Source organism: Meleagris gallopavo, chromosome 1, assembly GCF_000146605.3.
Source record: "Meleagris gallopavo isolate NT-WF06-2002-E0010 breed Aviagen turkey brand Nicholas breeding stock chromosome 1, Turkey_5.1, whole genome shotgun sequence".
Classification (NCBI taxonomy): Eukaryota; Metazoa; Chordata; class Aves; order Galliformes; family Phasianidae; genus Meleagris; species Meleagris gallopavo.
Genome location: NC_015011.2, coordinates 170426879 through 170446108, shown reverse-complemented (window position 1 = coordinate 170446108; position 19230 = coordinate 170426879). Strand labels below are relative to the sequence as shown.

At 39.9% G+C, this 19230-nt stretch overlaps 1 protein-coding gene and 1 long non-coding RNA gene across 2 annotated transcripts in view; both read left to right on the top strand.

Annotated features, from left to right (window-relative positions):
- Positions 1 to 19230, top strand: part of KL (klotho) — a 59851-nt gene that overhangs the window by 15355 nt on the left and 25266 nt on the right. The window contains exon 3 of the mRNA XM_031552119.1: positions 6 to 632. Within this exon, the coding sequence (XP_031407979.1) occupies positions 6 to 632 (627 nt within the window). The remainder of the gene's footprint in view (positions 1 to 5; positions 633 to 19230) is intronic.
- On the top strand, positions 3395 to 6402 carry LOC109365428. The gene is made up of 3 exons (XR_004158643.1): positions 3395 to 4735; positions 5699 to 5813; positions 6138 to 6402. It is a non-coding gene; the product is annotated as an uncharacterized LOC109365428 (long non-coding RNA).

The window sequence follows — 19230 nt, the reverse complement described above, 5'->3', positions numbered from 1 at the left end:
CGCAGGATCAGCTCTTCCTCCACGACACTTTCCCCGACGGCTTCCTCTGGGGCGCAGGCAGCGCTGCCTATCAGATCGAGGGTGGCTGGCGACAGGGTGACAAAGGGGCCTCCATCTGGGACACCTTCACCCACCGACCCACCACTCCAGCAGGGTCCATCCTGCCAGGTCCAACTGGAGGTGATGTGGCCAGCGACAGCTACAACAACATCTTCCGTGACATCGAGGGGCTGAGGCACCTGGGGGTCTCCCACTATCGCTTCTCACTGGCCTGGACTCGACTGATGCCCAACGGCACAGCACCCATCAATCCCGTTGGGCTGGCCCACTATGGCCGAGTCCTGAGCCGCCTGCGGGAGCTGGGCATAGAGCCCGTCGTCACTCTCTACCACTGGGACCTGCCACAGGGCTTGCAGGATGCCTTCGGCGGCTGGGTCAGCCCTGTCCTGCCTAACCTCTTCCGTGACTACGCCGAGCTCTGCTTCCGGCATTTTGGCGGACAGGTCCGCTACTGGTTGACCATGGACAACCCTTATGTGGTGGCCTGGCACGGATATGGCACTGGGCGGTTGCCACCTGGCGTGCAGGGTGGCCCACGCCTGGGCTACCGCGCGGCACACCACTTGCTGCAGGTAAATGATGGGTGACCCTAGAGTGGGTGGTGGGAAGGGGCATTCTCCTCCCGTCAGAGGAGTTGTGGTGGCTCCTCAGCCCATGGATTATGTCAGGGTGCCCAACGCCTTCCCCATTGTGTGGATCAATTTGCTGGGCAGCAGCTGGATCAGAAACTAAATCAGTGTGGAATGATGTCTGGGTCTGAACCCTGTTCCTTGATGGTAGGCAGGTGAAAAACATACGCTTCATAAACTGGAGATATGAGCTTTGTATTTGCAGTTATCTTAAGGTAATGACAAAATAAAGTGACAGGTTGCTGATGCCCCGTCCCTGAAGGTGTTCAAGGCTGGGTTGAATGGGGTCCTGGGCAACTTGATCTAGTGCTTGATCAAGGTGTTGGCAGCCTTGCCCATGGCAGGGGGATGGTACTAGATGATCTTTGAGGTCCCTTCCACCCCAAGCCATTCTATGACATGGAGTTGAAATGTTCTCTGTATGCCACAGAAGTATTTACTTCTGCCCTCCAACATTTGCAGGTGCTATTGGGGATGGGTAAGGTACATTCGGCTGTGCCAGTTCAGCACTGGCTTGCAGTTACTGTGGAGATATTCAACACATCTACGGAAGGAATTTAAACATTTGATTTTAAAAAGTCTTACTGAGTTAGTGGAGACAGTAGAGGTAGCTGAAATGTCATACTGAAGGATGCTCTTGACAAAATACAGGCTTTTTTGACAATGTAAAGAATTTTGGGGAAAAAAGAACCTCTACTCGTCAGCTAGTTTAGTCAGTGGCATAAATACTTTGCTATAAATAATTTTTATACAGAGTATATAGTATAACTGCAATTTGTACTGGAAGTGTTTGTGGATTCTTGGGGAGAATTAAGCAAAATTGTGTGCAAATGTTTTCACCAGCAGGGTAAAGGAATTGTAGACTCCTGTCTGTCTAGCAGATTGATGTGGCCCCCAAGGTACGGTCTGTCATACTTTGGTGCACGTTTACATTCTCTGCTAACATTCTTCTGCTTAACATGGCTTACCCGCAGCAACTGTGTTGTAGAGTATCATGCATGAGATGAGAACTTCAAGAAAACACCCAAAACTTTTTACTCAACCTTTTGCTGCTTTCCTGCATTGCCTTTGCACTGTTTAGAGGTATATGTATTTTAAGACAAAGTATGGGTGGGGAGGATGTGGGCGAGTTATCAGGAGGCACTGAAATTCCTGGTCCAGAAACCTTTGCACTCTCAACAGCCTTTAGGGTGTACCTGGCCAAATTTGTGCTGTGATAGTTCAGTTCACTGAACTAAGTAAACGAATAAAACTATTCCTAAACTTCAGTACTTGCAGGATTAGCCACAAGTTTTGCAGCAGGGCTGCATCACCTCACATTTTTATGCTGTTCAGAGAGTCACCACATAGCTGTTGGTGTGCTGTTTGGTACGCTTTGCATAGTTACTCTGAAGGCAGTGGGGTTCCACACAAGGGCAAGGGCTGTGCTTGGTGCCTGGGGTGCAGAACCTCAGGGGCTGAAGCTCTGTGTCTCTCTCCCTACAGATGATGTGCAACAGAAATCATTATAGCTGCAAATGTGAGCGCTCAGGTTGTCAAAAGGAAGATTACCTTGGAATCATTACTTCAAGGGTGGTAGGCTTGCTGAGATAGAGTTTTAATGTTGTCTTTCACTTTATTGTTATTTTCTGAAGTGCTGTGCAAAATGAGCAGGTAATGAGGCAGTTCATATTCTGTGTAGTTCTTCCCTCCACCCATTGTTCAGTTTGTAGCTTCAGACTCAAATTAATACAGGCCTTGGAGAACAGACAAATAAATGCCATATCTGTCCTTGGCTTTTCCATAGTGCTGTCTGTTCTAAATATTGATATCCCACATCACTGCAGTATCTGAGTCTTTCATAACCTGAAGCATATGGTTGTTTTCATAAAAGCGCTATGAAGAAGGAAAGTGCCTTTTCTATTTACCAAAGGAGAAACCGAGGCACAAGCTTGTAGAAGCACTGTAGACAGTACAATTGAACCAGAAAAGCTTACCAATACTTGGCTTAGCAACAGAATCTCAGCATTGGTTTTCTCCTAGTCTCCATCATTCAGCTTGTTCACTATTGGTGAATATTTCTTTTTATGCAACGGCATAAGGCAGTAAGGTATCATTGTATTTTCCATGTTTCACAAATGAGGAACTGAAACACAGATGCAATTAAGATCAAAAGTGTCCACTGATTGTTAGTGTCCTTTTTCTGCTATGTGATTGTTTTTTTATTATTGGTCAGTTAGGTTTTCAACTCTTCCACATGTATGAACCCAAAATCTCAGATCATTCCTAGAGAAAGAAAGGGATGTGATGCTTATGGATAGGAGCTCCCATCCGTGACTGGAGGCTTCAGCAGAGGCAGAGATAGATTCTTAAGGACGGAAAAGTTACCAGTTCTGGCACTGCAGTCCTCTTTTTCCTTTCCTCGTTACTGTTACCCAAGCTTATTCCTATTAGACCTTTCAACCATGCAAGCAATGAGATAGGAAGCTGCAGAATGTTGCTTCTTTGACTACGCAGCCTGATATCTGTAGAGAAAACATATGTAATCTTGTAATGACTGACAAAATGACTCCACACCTGGTAAAAGCCTTGAATTACATTTCCATGTGCAAATTAAATTTTCCTCTTACACAATTGTTGCATGACTGACTTTACAATTTGAATATGGTTTTTAATGAATGCAGGACAGTGTGTATAGTTTTGGTCAGTTGTTCTTAGGAGCTGCCTTGGTTTGTATAAGAGCAGTAGTTGCTGGTCTATTTCTTCATCACATAGCTTGTAGGGTGTGCACTGTGTTACTGGGAGATCCAGTTCTTATAGCCTCATCAGTAAGGATGAGGTTGTGTCATCCCACACAAAAATACCCTTTCAGAAGCCCAAACTTTTGCAGCTTTTGTCTTACATTACCTGAATCATCCAGTCCCAGTCTTCTTCCTAATTTGTTTTCCTTCTCTGTGCTGTTCTTGTCTCTTTTCTTCCAGTGAAATTAAGCCTGCAGAATGTTTGTCTTTTAAAAGGTAAAACATATCCTCACAAACTTTTGGTTCTCAGCAAATGATCAGACTAACTCTTTACATGACTTTTTTTTCCTTATTTATAATACTTAAACAGCTTTAAATGTCTTCTTTCTGCATTTATTCAAACTGAAGACCCTCAGGAATAGAAAGCTTAATAGCCAGTGAAAGCTGAAGTCTACTAATTTATTTTACAGGACACTAATTAAGAGACTAAATAATTTCCTTTACATTCTTGAAAATTCAACATATATGAATGTGGATTTTGGGCTCTCTCTTTCTGAATGAGTTATTTATTATCTGAATAAATAATCAAATAAGGCTGTGATTCAATTCAGGTTGTTCAGTTCAGGGTTGCTGAAAAGAGGGTGATGAAGTTCGATCTGATTAATGATGTTTAAGTTTGGCTTGAATGGATTTTGTCCTGTTGTCCTGCACTTGTTAAGTATCTTTCATTTTTCCACTACTGCAACATATCAGACTCTGAATGGACAGAATAGGAGGCACTTTTCATAAAGACTAAATAATAATCATTTAAAAACACCCATCTGAAAAAAACGGTTTAAGGATGCATCCATAGTTGTTTGTTCAGGGATGTCAATCATTATTTGTTGAAAATGTCACCCTTTGATAGTATTTCCATTGACACTTGCGTTGCTTTTGACATGCACTTCAAACGTGCTAAGAAACAGAGGAAGCAATACACATTTATTCACAAAATAAATTGGGTGGATCAAGTACAGGTCATAAAGGTTGGCATTCTCTTTGAGTCAACAGCCCGAAAATGTCATGCCAGCAATCTGTCATGTATCTGATGCATCTCTTGTTGATAGAGGTCATTGTATTACTTTCTGTTTTTTGCAAATGCATTTTTTTCATTGCTAGTTCACACCATATTGTCTGAGTTGGACACACTTGGATTTACTCAATACAAACAGCATTTGCAGAAACAGAAGAACACTTTGTTTCCCCCAAGAAGTGAGTGGAACTGCTGCTTGGAAACCAGTCACATAGCAACAGAGTACTGATTTTCCTTCCCTTCCAAAACAAAAGGTAAGTACACTTTAGTTGACCTTCAGTTCTAAACCTAATAAGGTGTCAATAATTGCAGCACAGGAGAATGGTCTTCTCTTGCTGCATGTTGTTTCTTTCAGCATTCATGCAGCCATCAAACTTTCACTCAGTGCAAGTGGAATGACTTTGGATTTTCCTGAAAGCAACACGGCTCATTGTAGCTGTGAAAGAACATCCAGTTGTGTTTTTTTCTTAGAAAAAAGAAAAAATGATTCGAAGAAATAGTATTTTTTTTCCTGTCCTTATTGTGAAGAGCTAATTCAAAGAACAAAAACCAAATTGGTTCTATTTCCAGTTCAGAATTTCAGTCTTTTTTCCAACTGGGTAGTGTATATATAGTTGTAAATAATTTACTGCAGTAATGATTATGCTAATCACCAAGCATTTGAATTAAGTAGTTTTCAAATGCTAGAGGATGACAAACAACTACAGTCAAACCATGCAGCAAATTCAAATGCAGTTTTCTGTGCAAGTGGCTCGGAATGTTTATTTTGTGTTTGCAAATTATATCAACAGCTAAAAGTTGACGTACCTTCCTGAAGCTTTAGTCATCAAAAGAAAAAAATAAATTGAGTTTCATTTTCAAACATGGTAAATAGGAGTTTGCTCTTTCACTGATGCTGGTGTTATTAAAATTACCTCAATGATAGAGTATATAGCGTTCCCCTTGTCATTTCTACCTGAAAAGATATGCATTTGCTAAAGGAATGTTGTTTTAAAATATTCTACTGTAATAAAAACTGGTTTGTTACTTTGAAGAGTGCCTTGATGTTTAATTATAGAAATATCAAGACTGCTTGGAGAAGGAAAAGTAGAAGTGGACTCCCTCAAGTGTATACATTCTGTAACATAAAAAGCTTTTTTAGAAACTAAAGAAAGTGTTCTTAAAACTCAACAGACAGGACCTAGAAAAGCTGTGAATCTTTGTATTTAATTCTACAGACAACCCCAAATCTGTGTCTTTACATCTCATTTTAAGTGCCGTGTGCCTGAGCATTAATTGTTACAACAACAGTTGCTGGAGATTCCAAGGTGATACTTCTGGTTCCTATCCAAGGTAATTTAGTATGCTTCCTTTTTAAATACCATGCTTTTCATTTAAGATCAAAGTTTTTGCTTAACATATTGGGCAGGGCTCTGCTCTGTGCCAGAAAGATAATGAGTACTGATTAACAACAGCTTAATATAGAAAAGGGCACTTAGATAGGCAAAAAGAAATATCACATCTCGCGGAGTTTTATTGGGTACATGAGTGTAAAGCTGTCCATCCTTTGATATTCTTTTTTATTTCCCATTAATAAGGCCATAGAAATCAATACATTCTTGGTACTTTCTTTTCAGCTTCTTTCCTCAGTTAGAAGAGATCCTGTGTTTCTTATAGGTTTGAGGGATCTGAAGTGAAGTGTATGGGAAGACTCCTGTCACCATCTGTTCCTTTGTATGGCAAACTTCTCCATTTTCCAGTTCATCTCCTATGAAAAGATTTTCCAGTACTGAAGGTAGTTAGTTGATGAACATGCTCCCACAGATACTCTGGGATATTACTGGGACCTGGAAAATAAAGCCTACCCTAATTTTTTTTTTTTTTGCAGAATTAGATGTGTGTTTTGATTTGAGAGAACTGGCCATTTTTTAGTCCCCCACCTTTTTGTTTTGACTGCAGGCAAGAAGCTCCTGTTGCTGTCCCTATGATGGGTCAAGTAAAAGAAGCCTCTATTCAGCAACTGTCAGCAGGTGAAACAGTCCTTTCTGGTTCAAATGACTTCTCCTGTGAGGATAAAGTGCTTTCTGGCATTAGAAACCTGCTTCACTCATCACATGCCCATCTTCTGGAGGGTCAAATTATGACCTTCTTGCTTTGGTAGATACAGTTGAGCAATTACCTTAGCGTCATTCCTCACGTTTATTAACTCTTTTTTTGAGTAACACCATCTCCCTCGTAGTCTACTCTGAGAGACAAAATATTTGTATCCCTCATCTTTTACTATTTCTTCAAGTAGACATGAATACAGACAGTGAATACATCTATATATCCGGTAGTACCATTCCAAGCAGCAGTCATAAGGACAAGAAATGGAGAACAGTGCAGCATGCAGTGATTTGGAGACTCTGCATTGGTGACTAAGGTAGTCGTCACCACTTACAGATGCCCAGTCAGTCCATAAGCAACATCAGATCTTGGTTCTGTCCCCTCCCAGCTCCTTGTGCCTCCCCAGCTCCTTGATGGCAGAGCAGTGTGAGGAGCTGAAAACTCTTTGACTGTGTGTATGCACCGCTCTACAACTAAAACATCAGTGTGTTAGCAACACTGCTCTCATCCTAAATCTAAAACAGGCCGTCATACTAGCCACTGTGAAGAAAATTAGTTCTACCTCAGCCAAAGCGAGGACAATAAGGTTGTAGAAAATATCTCAGAGTGTTTTGAAAATTACTGAAATAAATATTGGACAGGTAACTGAGTAAGAAGGTGGCCCATGGAATATGGCCGTGAATATAAACATGAAAGAAAAGTCTACCTTCTGGAAGAGAAACAGAACTGAATTTCTACACTTGAAAGAAAATCTGCCAGTGGAAGCAGAAGGTGGGTTGTCAAGAAAGAGGAGTAAATGGTTAAGCACAAGATGAAAGATATGCATTGTCTGTAGCCAGGGACTGGATCTTTCAGAAAAGTGGGATGAGTAGGAGACAAATGATTACAAGGATGTAGAAGAATTATATTCACACTAGTGTTCTCTCTAAATACTCCTAAGTATAATAAATATCAAAGAGAGGAAGAAAATGTAGAGTTAAAGAGGTAAATATTCCACACCAATAAAATGAGATTATCTAATGAAGGACATTGGTAGCCCATGGAGAACACTGAGAAGGTGCTGAAGGTCTTCGTGTCTGTAATGGCTTTTCAGTGTTAGTGGTAGAACAGTTTGAGAAATGACACTTCTGATGCATTTCTTGGCAGTGGAGGTGACTTGTAAACCTGTATTGTATATTTATATATTTCTTTGCTTGCAAATTCATAGCAGAATGATACATGACACAATTTAAACTCTGCAAATGTAACTCAGTGGAAGAAAAATTGTAATACGATGTATATCAACAATGAATATAGTTTGTTTAAGATATTGATGATAGCAGCTTCTGGCTTGCTGTAACAGCTTCAATACTATTCTGAGAGCACAAAACACTCATGAAAACCCTGGCCTTCTGTAGTACATTTGTGGTATATTGCCCTGGAGATTTGGCAGAGAAGGTCCTTCTAGACACATACTGGGGTAAGTAGAACAAAGAAGAGTCTCTGAGTTTGGCCAGATTTAAGCATATTTGTGTTGCTTCCTTTGTATATATGTTTAGTCTGGGAAGAAAATAGTGTTCACTGTCATGGAAAACCACAAAAGTTTAAAGTTTAGTTTTGTTTGGATTCTGAACAAAAAAATATTCCAAATTCTCCCAGTTACCAAAATCTTTGTAGATGTTGTTTAAAACAGCTGGTATAGGAACTGAAGGAACAGGACTGTGGATGGGCAGATGGCTCTGCTGCTTCTGCGTGATGGGAAGCACGGGGGCTTGTGCACATCTCAGGATCCAGCCAGCCTGGGATACTGAAAGGCTGGGATTGCTGCAAGGCACCCTGCAACAGGATTTTGAGCAAAAGGGTTAGCCATGCACATTTCCAGTGGGCTGTCACTTCAATCTGCACGTTTTGATACTTGCTCTTTAGGTCATGGTAACAGCTGAGCTTTGAGTTCTGTTTTACTCAGTTTAGTGCACCTCTGAAGACAGCTGAATCATTTAAAATTGGTCAGGAGAGATTATGCTGTGGAAAAGCATTGTTATTTTGTGAGTCCAAAAGTCAACCCAGAAACCCTCTTGTAGGTTAATCAGTTTAGTGCCCTTACTAAAGGCTAGAATATATATGTCCCGCTGGGATTATGTCTTGCCGTGCAAGTTTACAAGTTATTTGCTTTACAGTTGGGAAGACAGCAGCATCTGTTTGCTTTGATTATACTTCTAGGAAAGACAGCAAATAGTTGGGCGGGAAGAGGGGACAGGCTTGGGGCTGTTGTTCACACGCTCTGATAAGAGCTCACTGGGATTTTCCAGTGCCTTTTCCTCAGTCAGCTTTTTCCTTGTTCTTTTGAATATGCAACAGCTCCACCGGATCAGTTGTTTTCCAGAGCTGAGGGCAAAGTTTACTGAATTTGTTTATTTGACTTTCAGCATTTTAAGAAATAATTTTTGCTGCAGTCATGCGACAAGCGTAGTTATTGATTAATTATTCTGTTTCCTTTACAAAATACATATGGAAATGATAGAATTATGCATCATCTATTTTCTTTTAAGAAAGTAGATCAGGAATATGTTGCATTGTCAGACTGGGTGGTTATTCTTTTGTTTTATATTGTGTAAGTAATACAACCTTACTTAAAAGTCTATCCTATAATTCTGACCTCAGGTTTGAAATGAAACTTTAGCTGACTTATGATGGCTTAATTGTAACACACTTACTTCATTCTTACTTTCTGTTCCTGTTGTAGAATAATGTCAACTTGAGAACAAGCTGTGTTTGAACAGCTCAGGTTGGTAATCTAAGTGAAAGGCCACCAGAGCAGAACACCATAACCACTTATATATCCCACGAGGGGGCACAACCCAGCCAGAAAGAGTCTTAACGAAAGCAGACAATGATAGGAAAGGGGATTGCTAGGAAATGGACAATGAATGAAGATCTAGGGAAATCTGACGAGTGCTGAGTTGGAATGTAGGGGGATGGACTTATGAGAAATTACTGCATTTTTGTGTGCATATTTGGCACTAAAAATTAAACTTGATGTGAAATGAGTCCCCCAGAGGTAAGGCATTCTCTGGTTCATTTTTATTTGTAAATCTCATAGGAGCTTTTCTGGGGAAGCTGGCTGGTAGTTTCATGAAATCACACATCATGCTTCACAGCGATGGGACTTCAATCCAAGATCCTGTCTTGGCTTCTGGTGTTCCACTTGCTGTCCTCCCCTTGCCACCAGCACTGGAAGGTGGGGAGCACTGAGCAGCCAGAAAAAGGAAGGAGAGCTGCTGTGTTAAGGCAGAGCTTTTCAAAGGAGCTTAAGGAAAATCATTGAGAAATAAATTTTCCTTTAACGCCTTTTGAGAATCCTGTCACTTCCAAGCGGATAAGTAAATTAACAAGTTGAACAGATGTATTCCTTGAAGAATTTGTGTATTCTTGTACTCGTGTATCACCTCAGCCATGCCAAATGTAGGACTTTGGGAATGCACTGAAAGAACTCTTGAACTCAGTTTTTTAATCCATTTCCCCTTCCAGCCATGAAAATGCCTTTTGTTTTGAATGTGAAGGGACTGTTGGGTACAGCAAGCAGGGCAAGGAATAATGCTGCTGGAATATGGTCCAACGGTAGCTTTGCTTCCTTAAGATATGCTTGGTACAATCAAAAAGTCCTTCTTTTTCTTCCTTATTGTTACCTGTCATTAGTGCCTTATGTCAGGCCAGCTTGCCTTCCTTCAGATTGCTGATACCTCCTGTTTTCAGAAAGTAGTGTAATTCAATTAGAGCAAGTCAGAAGGATCTAAAACCTGTGCAAATGGAATTTGCTGATTCATTCGAGTTAAAGTATCTGAGAGAGATATGTCATTCCCCAAAGAAGCTGAGAACTAGGGGAAATAAAAGGTCGTCATTTTATTTTTACTTTCATGGAAATTCTTGTTTTCCAATTTTGATGTGTTATTGAAAGCTTTTCTTTTAATACAGTGAGTCAATCAGTCATTTCATCCACTGATTTCTGTATTCCCTCACTGGATGAGTGCCTACGGCTTCAAATTGGGTCAGTTTACCCTTGTGAAATTGCTATATAATCTACTGCAGTATGACTGACTTCTTGAAGCTGCAATCTGATGGCTTTTATTCTTTGATGAAAAAAAAACACCAAACACAACCAACGAAACCCACAAATACACCAAAAAAAAAAAAGAGCACCAATCCCTGAATTTCCCAAATTTCACTGGCACCAACAGCAAATCAAGGCACTACAGCCCTGTCTCAGAACTGTCAGGGCAAAATTCTTGCACTGTAGCTGCTTCCTCATGTCTTATATTCATAGATGAGCTCCTTGTGCCACTTTTGTGTGAAACAGTAATTACTCAGTTATTTGTCCCACTCCCTCACCCTATTTCTGGCAAATAGGAAAGCAATACTTGGAGATGGTTGCTTAAAAGGGGGGAGAATTCCAATAAAAGCAGCAGGAAATTGGCACAGTCATTCTCAGAGTCTGGATATTAGAACTGGCAAACTGTAGCACAGAGCAGCTCAGAAATTGTATTTTTCCATAGCACAGATTAGAGTAATGATATGGACACCGTCTCGAAATTGGTTGCTGGTAAAATGGTAATAGGAGCAGCACTGTAAAGGTACCGTCTTGTGGGATCTGATTTTGGGTGTTCTGGCCTGGCAGTCAGGAAAGAATTTCCCCCAAGATATATTGTCAAGGAACAGTGATAGTTCTTGTGGCACCTCATTCTTCCCCTCTCTCAGCAACATGGAAGGTTCACAGGTTCAATCAGGAATTTTCTCTAAATAATTTCTGTTGCAAGGCCTTAGGAGTTTGATGACATCTTTGTTCTCTCCAGTTTTATTCCTATGGCCCCTTGTGACATTTGGAGAACCTGGGTGATTTTTCTTGCATTGTAAAGCTTCAGGATTTGTTTTGTGGCTCACAATCCAATGAACATGGGAAAGAAGTGAACATGGGAACAGATAATACTACTGAGTAGTATCTGGGTTTGGAAGCTTGCTGTAATACTGCAGACAACTAAACTTGGTGATCCAATTTTTTGCTAATAGACTGTTCATTTTGAGGGAGTACTTCTGGGGGAATAATTTTAGTATTATTAGTATTAGTATTAAATCAGTATGCAAGTGGGAACTACAAAGTTAAAGAGGAACTGGAAAGGGTCAAACACAGATTGTATCATAGAACCATAGAATAGTTGTTTGGGTTGGAAGGGACCTTTAAGATCATCTAGTTCCAACCCTCCCGCAGGGTTGGACACCTCCCTCTAGACCAGGTTGCTCAAAGCCCCATCCAGCCTGTTCATCACGTTCCCAGTGTGCAAAAGGACTTGGGGAGTCCGGATAAAGACTTGTGAAGCATTCGCATTTCATATTCATAGGGGATCGAGACCCTTAGACCATGCAGAAATGCCTGAGATGTTTCGGCATATGGCAGAAAAGGTCATACTGGGAGGTATGCAGGGAAAAGCAAGTCAATTTGTATGTCAAATCTATAGAGAAATTCACCAAAATTAACTATTAGAGAACATGACTTCCTGTGACACTAATGTTGACAATGGACGTAAGACAGAAACAGTAGCAATGACAGCTGCCCAAAAAGCTGCCAGACAGACTCATTTTTTCTTGTTACATCACAGATTGTGTAATAAAACAATTTCAGACATCTGACTGGCTGCTACAATCTTACGGGAGTATCGGAGAAAAAACTCGTAGGCCAAGATATATTGCAGGAGACAGTCTTCCTCATTTGGAATGAGACTTTTCTGCAGTATTTCTATTTTATGGTTACAAGGGTTTTAGTGGTTTTCCTGTACTCAGTACAATAAAACACAACGTATCTTGTTTTATTATGAATAGCAAAGCATTTTTATTTGGCTCATTTTGCAGGAGGGTTTTATACTAGGTGTTGGAATCTGTCCTGATATGGTACTGACACTACCTGACTACCTCTAATAATAATATGCAAAAGAAATTGGTTTTTGAAAGACATCAAAACTGAGCTCCGTCATTTTGCCAAATTCAGTAAGTTGGGCATAGCATAGTTACTAAATATCAATTTTCTTTTTTTTCTGGTATTTTTCCACATATTGGATTCTCCCACTCATAGTAAAATTGTCTGCTTATCCTTATTACTTTATCCTACCTGACATATATAATTCCTCTTCTCAAACCTATTCCCCATGACAGCTTAATTATCCTCATCATTGGTTATTTTTGTGTCTCCTTGTTCCCAGCACAGAGGATTATCTTCCCTTCAGTATTTCCTTACTGTTTTTCCTCTCAGGAAGTAGCCAGAGTCCCATCCTTATTTTGCAAGATTGCAGATCTTTTGGGTATTGCTCAGTATAATCTGCTCTTCCTTAGATGCTTACTGTTCTTGGACTGAACACCTACTCATCTATAGTTAAAGAAAGAAGGATGATCTTGTATTGAAGACACACAGTTTAATTGAGAGCTTGGATTTCTGAATCTGCTAAGAACAGCTTGAAAGGAAAACAGGCAGTATTTTTAAAGATTAATTACTGTATGCTAGGAGATATGATACCACCATGAAGGCCTGAGAAAGAAAAAAAAAAAGAAACGTTGAACTAAGGAGATCTAGATCTCATGTTCTGAGAGGCTTTTCTGACGTTCCACTATTTTTGTGGCAGTGGCCATTTAAAAGTACACATGTGAAGAACAACTTTGATTTCAAGCAAAGGAGTTGTGTCAGATTTTAAATGCCATATCCTGTTCAGGTGTCTGGTCTCCCCATCTGGTCTCCCTGTTTTCTCCCCATGTCTGCCTTCGGCTTTTCTGCAGCCAAAGATCTGTACATGACTTTTGTGTTTCCTGTTGCCATGAATCACTGAATGATGGCCTTTATGTGACATACTGGGAGGAGGAGGATAGGACAGATTAATATGGCACTTTGCAGTTTAAATAAGATACATGTTTAAAGTAGACTAGCTTACAAAGTTATGCAATTTTTGTCAGTAGATAACAAGAAGAAGACTTTATAGCTAAAGCCCATGAGAGGTTTCAGTTGTGGACTGGGAAGGAACTGAAAACAACTCAAAATTTGTGTTTGCTTAGAGACAGGTGAGGGACTCATATCGTATGTATGTTCACAGGAACAATCAATAAATGGAGAAGATAATAATTCAAAACTAAAATAAGATGGAGCTCATTGGTGAAAGAGGCGACTCGGACCAAAAATCAGGCAAAGTTAAAAACCAGGATTAGTAACGAATACAGATAACAACTTAAAATGATTATTCATTTGAAAAAAAAAAAAGATGAAAGAAAAATTATATCTCATCTTTTAAAGTTTAAACTGATCCTACTTAGAAATCAGTACAATGCTTGAAGGTGGAATATCCCACATTTATCTGGGATGCTTTCACATTTTTCTGTGGGTTACCTTATTCTGGATCCTCTTCAACAGATTGAGATGGGTTGGACAGCCTTACCCACTGCAGTGATTCTCTTCTACAGGTATGAAAAAAACCACTACTTTCTTGGCCCCTAATTTATATCTCCGGTAAGATTAATTACCAACCTTGCTACTGAATCATTCACTATTGTTTTTTGCTGTGATCATGTATAGATTAGGGTAACACCAGCCCAAACCCTCAGTTTTGTGTCTCAAAATGTTTAAAGACCAAACTATGTAGAGTAGAAGACATCAGGCAGAGAGTGCCATTCTGGAATGTGCCCAATGAAACCACTGCAGTTCTGCACTGCTGGAATGACACTGCCAATATAAATGAACAAAAAAAAAAAAGTGGATTATTGGAACTGTAGTGTGATGTGGTGATTTGGACATGAGGACATGGTTAAATGCCTTTTCTAGCTGAAAAAAAAAGCTGGCTTCTTTTTGCTGACTGTGAAGTAAATGGGCTAAGTGAAGAACAGTCTGTGAGATGTTCTAGCAGTGTTTTTTTATCAGCTTATCTCCTCCAGACAGAGGATGCAGGAGGGCAGGCAGGGAAGAACAGTGTGCCTAGTAAAGGGTGGACACAGTCAGTGCAGAAATGATGTTTTACTTGTCAGTTGGCTGCCAGCTCTTGATGAGCATTATGGTACTAATAGGAGAGATGGATGGAGATAAGAGCTGGCAGTGTCCCCGCATTTGCTTTTGTGTATAGCATAAAGGTAATTTGTTGGCACTGGCTACAGCTGAGATAATCTTCAACCTGCAAAGTTTGTCAGTTGCAAATTATACTTATCCAATATCTGAAAACATAATGTTAAACTACCTGAGGTTCACATCCACCCTGAATTACAGCTGTCAGCAGAAAGGTGTTTTGCTGGCTTAAGAGAGGCCATAGCATGGAAAACAGATCCTGCCCCACAATTTACCAGCATTACCATGCCGTCTTCCAGGCAGCGTTTCCATCAGCTCTGAGACATAGTTTGGCATCTGCTTGGCTTTTCAAGACTTGGCCTTTCTATAGCCATTATAAAATGTGGTTTAGTGTGAAGATATTTCCCTTTATGTGGCTTGACAGCATTCCCAGAGGGAAGAGCAGCTTGGACTTGTTCTCCAGCTCTGAGTCAGCTGTCCACTGGGCTGACTGGGGGTGTAGCTTCATGTCCTTTGGCTCTGCACCGCAGTTAGAAAATGAAGACACTGACTAACCTGTCTTTGGCTGCTTGCAAAACTTTGACATAGAGGTGGATCCTTTCAAGTGGTGAATCAAGAACCTGAGAGTAATACAATGGTGCTGTGTCAGAGCTGGCGATAGCCAGGCAGGCAGCTCTCTCTTGAAGGCTTGGAATTGATGCAGGGGAGAGTAATCCTGAGCTAATAACTTGAGATAATTTTAGAGCTAACTTTAGACATATGCAGCAGACATCTAAGGGTCTTTTTACAGGCAGTGGAGAGAAGTGAGCATGTTGAATCTCATCCTAAGACACAAAAAAATAAAAAATAAAAAATAAAAAATAAAAATCCCAACTCTGTCTATGGAGTATAAACAATCCATAGTGAGGAATTCAAATCCAGTTTTTCTAGACAGACTATCACACTTGGGTTAATAGAGGCGAGGAGAGTTGGGATGAAATAGAATCATAGAATAATCGAATCACAGAATCATAGAATCACTCAGGTTGGAAAAGACCTTAAAGATCATCGAGTCCAACCACAGCCTAACTCTAACAACCCTCCGCTAAGTCATGTCCCTGAGCACCACATCCAAACAGTTTTTAAACACATCCAGGGATGGTGACTCAACCACTTCCCTGGGGAGGCTATTGCAGTGCTTAAAGGGCTTCCAGGGATAGATGACAAACGAGGAGAGTTCAAAAATTGGCTTGAAGTACTTTGTGCTCTGCTATGTGATCATATGCTGGTTTTGCCTGGGCCTTACAGGTTTAAGGCATATCCTACCTTCTGCAGATCTTTGGGGAAATCTTGTATCTCCTTCTCCCCCCTGTTTTTCCTGAGAACCCAGCTGAGTCTTCTGACACAGGGAAGCATTTGATGGACATCAATACAGTTTGCTCCAGGCAGTGTCTCCTTAGTCTCGTAGAGTGGAGCAAACAAATGGCCATGGTATTCCTTGCAATATCTCATGGACACTGAATAGCCTTATCCTGTGGAAAGATAAGGCATAAGGAAGAGTAGGACAGGGTAAGATATACGGCCATCAAGTAGCGAGGAAATAAACAAATATACTTCCAAAACCAATTAATGTTTTTTGTCTGATCTGTCAAGGAGTATGTTGAGCTCTGAGACTCTTAGACAGGAAAGATAATAAGAATGAGAGTTAGGTATAGATAACTATAGGTGCAATGGACCCAAAACACTGCAAACTTACGGTATCAGAATCAAGCTGATAGCTCTCTGTGATAATTGGTTATCTAAAGAAAGAAAAAAAGATAAACCTAATCTCTATCTCAGTAAAGCAGTTGAAATATCTCTATCAGATGATGTTTCCAGCAGAGATGAGGAATTATCTTACTGGAACATGGCTTATTTACCTGAACAAGAACAATGGGAGAGGATATACTTGCTTTCTATTAATAGATCAACAACAGAAACAAGAAAGAAAAATAACTGTCTAAGGCAAAGGATAGTTCTGGTATAAGAACAAAAGTGTTTAGACTGAACATGAATAAACTTAACTCGAAAACTGTAAAATAATTGGTAACCATTTGTGAAGTGTGACTCTGCAGTAGTCCTCCAGGGGGAATACAATGAACAAAATGCCTAGCCAATGTCAGAGTCAATCTGCATCAAGTTATGAGTGGGTTTGTATCATATATATGCCCATGGCAGCAGAGTGGTGCCCTTGAGGTTCTTCTTAAATTTATAATCCTGTTTTTCTAATCCCTGTCAGGTAGTAGACATGGGATCAAAAGGTGGTAATGACTTTCCAGTGAAGTATTTTTTGTAGTGAAAATTCTCTGAAGTCAGAATCCCTTCACAATAATACCACTCATCGCATTCTTCTGCAATATTACATGATTTAACAAAGCCTTTCCAGTGCCTTGCTCAGAATTTTTTATACTTTTATGTGAAATCTTTTGTTGGGTCCACAGTGAAAATGCAGCAACTGATTAACCACCATCCTGCAGAATCCTAGAGAGACTCAGATTTTGCAGAACTAACTCCTGCTCTGCAGTAAATAACACTTGTATTTCAAAATTAGGACTTTGCTTTCTCTTTCATTTTTCTTTTTTGCAGCCAAGTCATCCCCATAGGAGGGATTATGGAGACAGCACTCAGGGTAGCAATAAACTTCTCTTACTTTACATATATATTAAGTGTATTTAATTAAAGTGTGCTAAACAATATCCTATAAATTGGAAAGAACCAATTAAAAACTGGTATAACTATCTCACTTTACTTTGGATGTTACACTGCATGCATATACATCTGAGTTAGTTACCTTATGCTCACTTTATGCTCTGGGAAGACTTTTAGGGCACGATACTTCTGACCAATTTTAGCCACGTATATTAAGGTAGGGTAAATTGGAACTTGACATTTTCTGATTCTCTCCATGAAGAGTAAAAGAAACTTGGAGCAAACAGTTCACTCTTTTTTCACTCTTCTGTAACAGCATACATTTATGTGTAAAAAACTTTCAGTGAAAATCAAAATTCAGTTAATGCAGGGAACTAGAATTTCTTCTATTTCCTTCTTTCCTTTCTTCCTCCCTTCCTGCCTTCCTCCCTTCATCTCTGCAAAATGCCTGGCGTTTCAAGCCCTGCAGCCCCAGATTCAGAAGAGCTTTCCATTGATGTTTGGGCAACTGGTTAACATGATTGAACCAAAGTTTATGTAAGCTGTGCAATTGGTGAGTTTTTGAATATCTAAAGCATCATACTGATGCAGTGTATCTTCTCCTAATTTTTTTTTTTTTTCCCAATACCCTCTGTATGATATTCTCATTAGAGATTGTGTTGGCATGACTGTAGCTAAAGAAAATCTTTCTCTCTAGGAAAAAAAATGCTATACAACTCTATCACTACCTTATACACCACACAAGGTTATTCACAATGAAAGATTGTTTTCCTGTTGGATTTTGATGAGAAATATGAAAGACTTCTTGCTTTTATAGAGTTAAGCTGTTTAAGTATGCTTCTGCACGGGATCGTGTGTGCACCATCAATCTCCTAATTGTCTCCATTTGCTGCAATATAGTTCATAGCCTGAAGTGCTAGAGGATTGGTTTTGGATGGAGGTAATCTGCAAACTGCACTCTAGGAGCACACCTCATGTACTCCAGCTGCTAATCAGCTTCTGGCCCATGGAGTTTTGTAGATAGTGAGTGCTCCAATTAATTGGCTCTATGTTCTGTTGCTAAAGGAGATGTGGGCACTATCGCTGGAAATTAACCAGCTACATATTATAATTTTATTAGGCACAGAGATACACTTAATCTCCTTTTCTATCTAACAAGCCCAGAGTATATGTAAGACATCTGGCTGCTTGCATGAGCTTGTACTGCTGAAAAAAAAGCAGACAGGATTTAAAAACAGTTCAGTCATTGGGTTTCTTGCTGTTCCTACCTTCCACTATTCAAGCCTGACATGTCTGCTCTCTAGAAGAGAGACTGCTAGTTTGCAGTTTGCTCCCTATGTAGCTCTGAGAATGCTTTGATGGATGTCTTCATGGACATCTACTGAGAGGTTTTGCTATACCCATATAGCTCTTAAGTCAATGACTTAGAAGTGAGGTGTCTCTCTGGCTTGCTTTCTCTAAGGACTGAACGACAACTCTCTTTTACTGTGATTTCTGCCTTGAATTGCTAAGGCTGGGATTGCAGTACATTGATGTTTTGACCCTCTCCCTATTCTATATTGCATCATATAAAAATATAGGATATATTTAAAAAAAGGAAACAACTTTAGCTTGTATTTTTATCTCACCTTTCCCAACATTTAGCTTCCTAACCATTTTGTTAAAACATTTATTCAGTATTATATCAGCCAAACTAGTTAGATTCCTTGTATACAAGCTGGTGAAACCTGGCTTAATTTCCACAGATGATCAACAAATTGAGCATTATGTTTATAAAGTAAGAGTTACATAATCTATTTTAAATGTTTCTTGTTTGTCACAGTTTTGTTCTGTAAGATTCCGCCTAAGAGCTTAAATGATGCTTTTTATTATGGTTACAGACTGGAAGAATTCAGCAAGAAAACTTACATTTGTACACTTTTGAGTTAATACTCATCT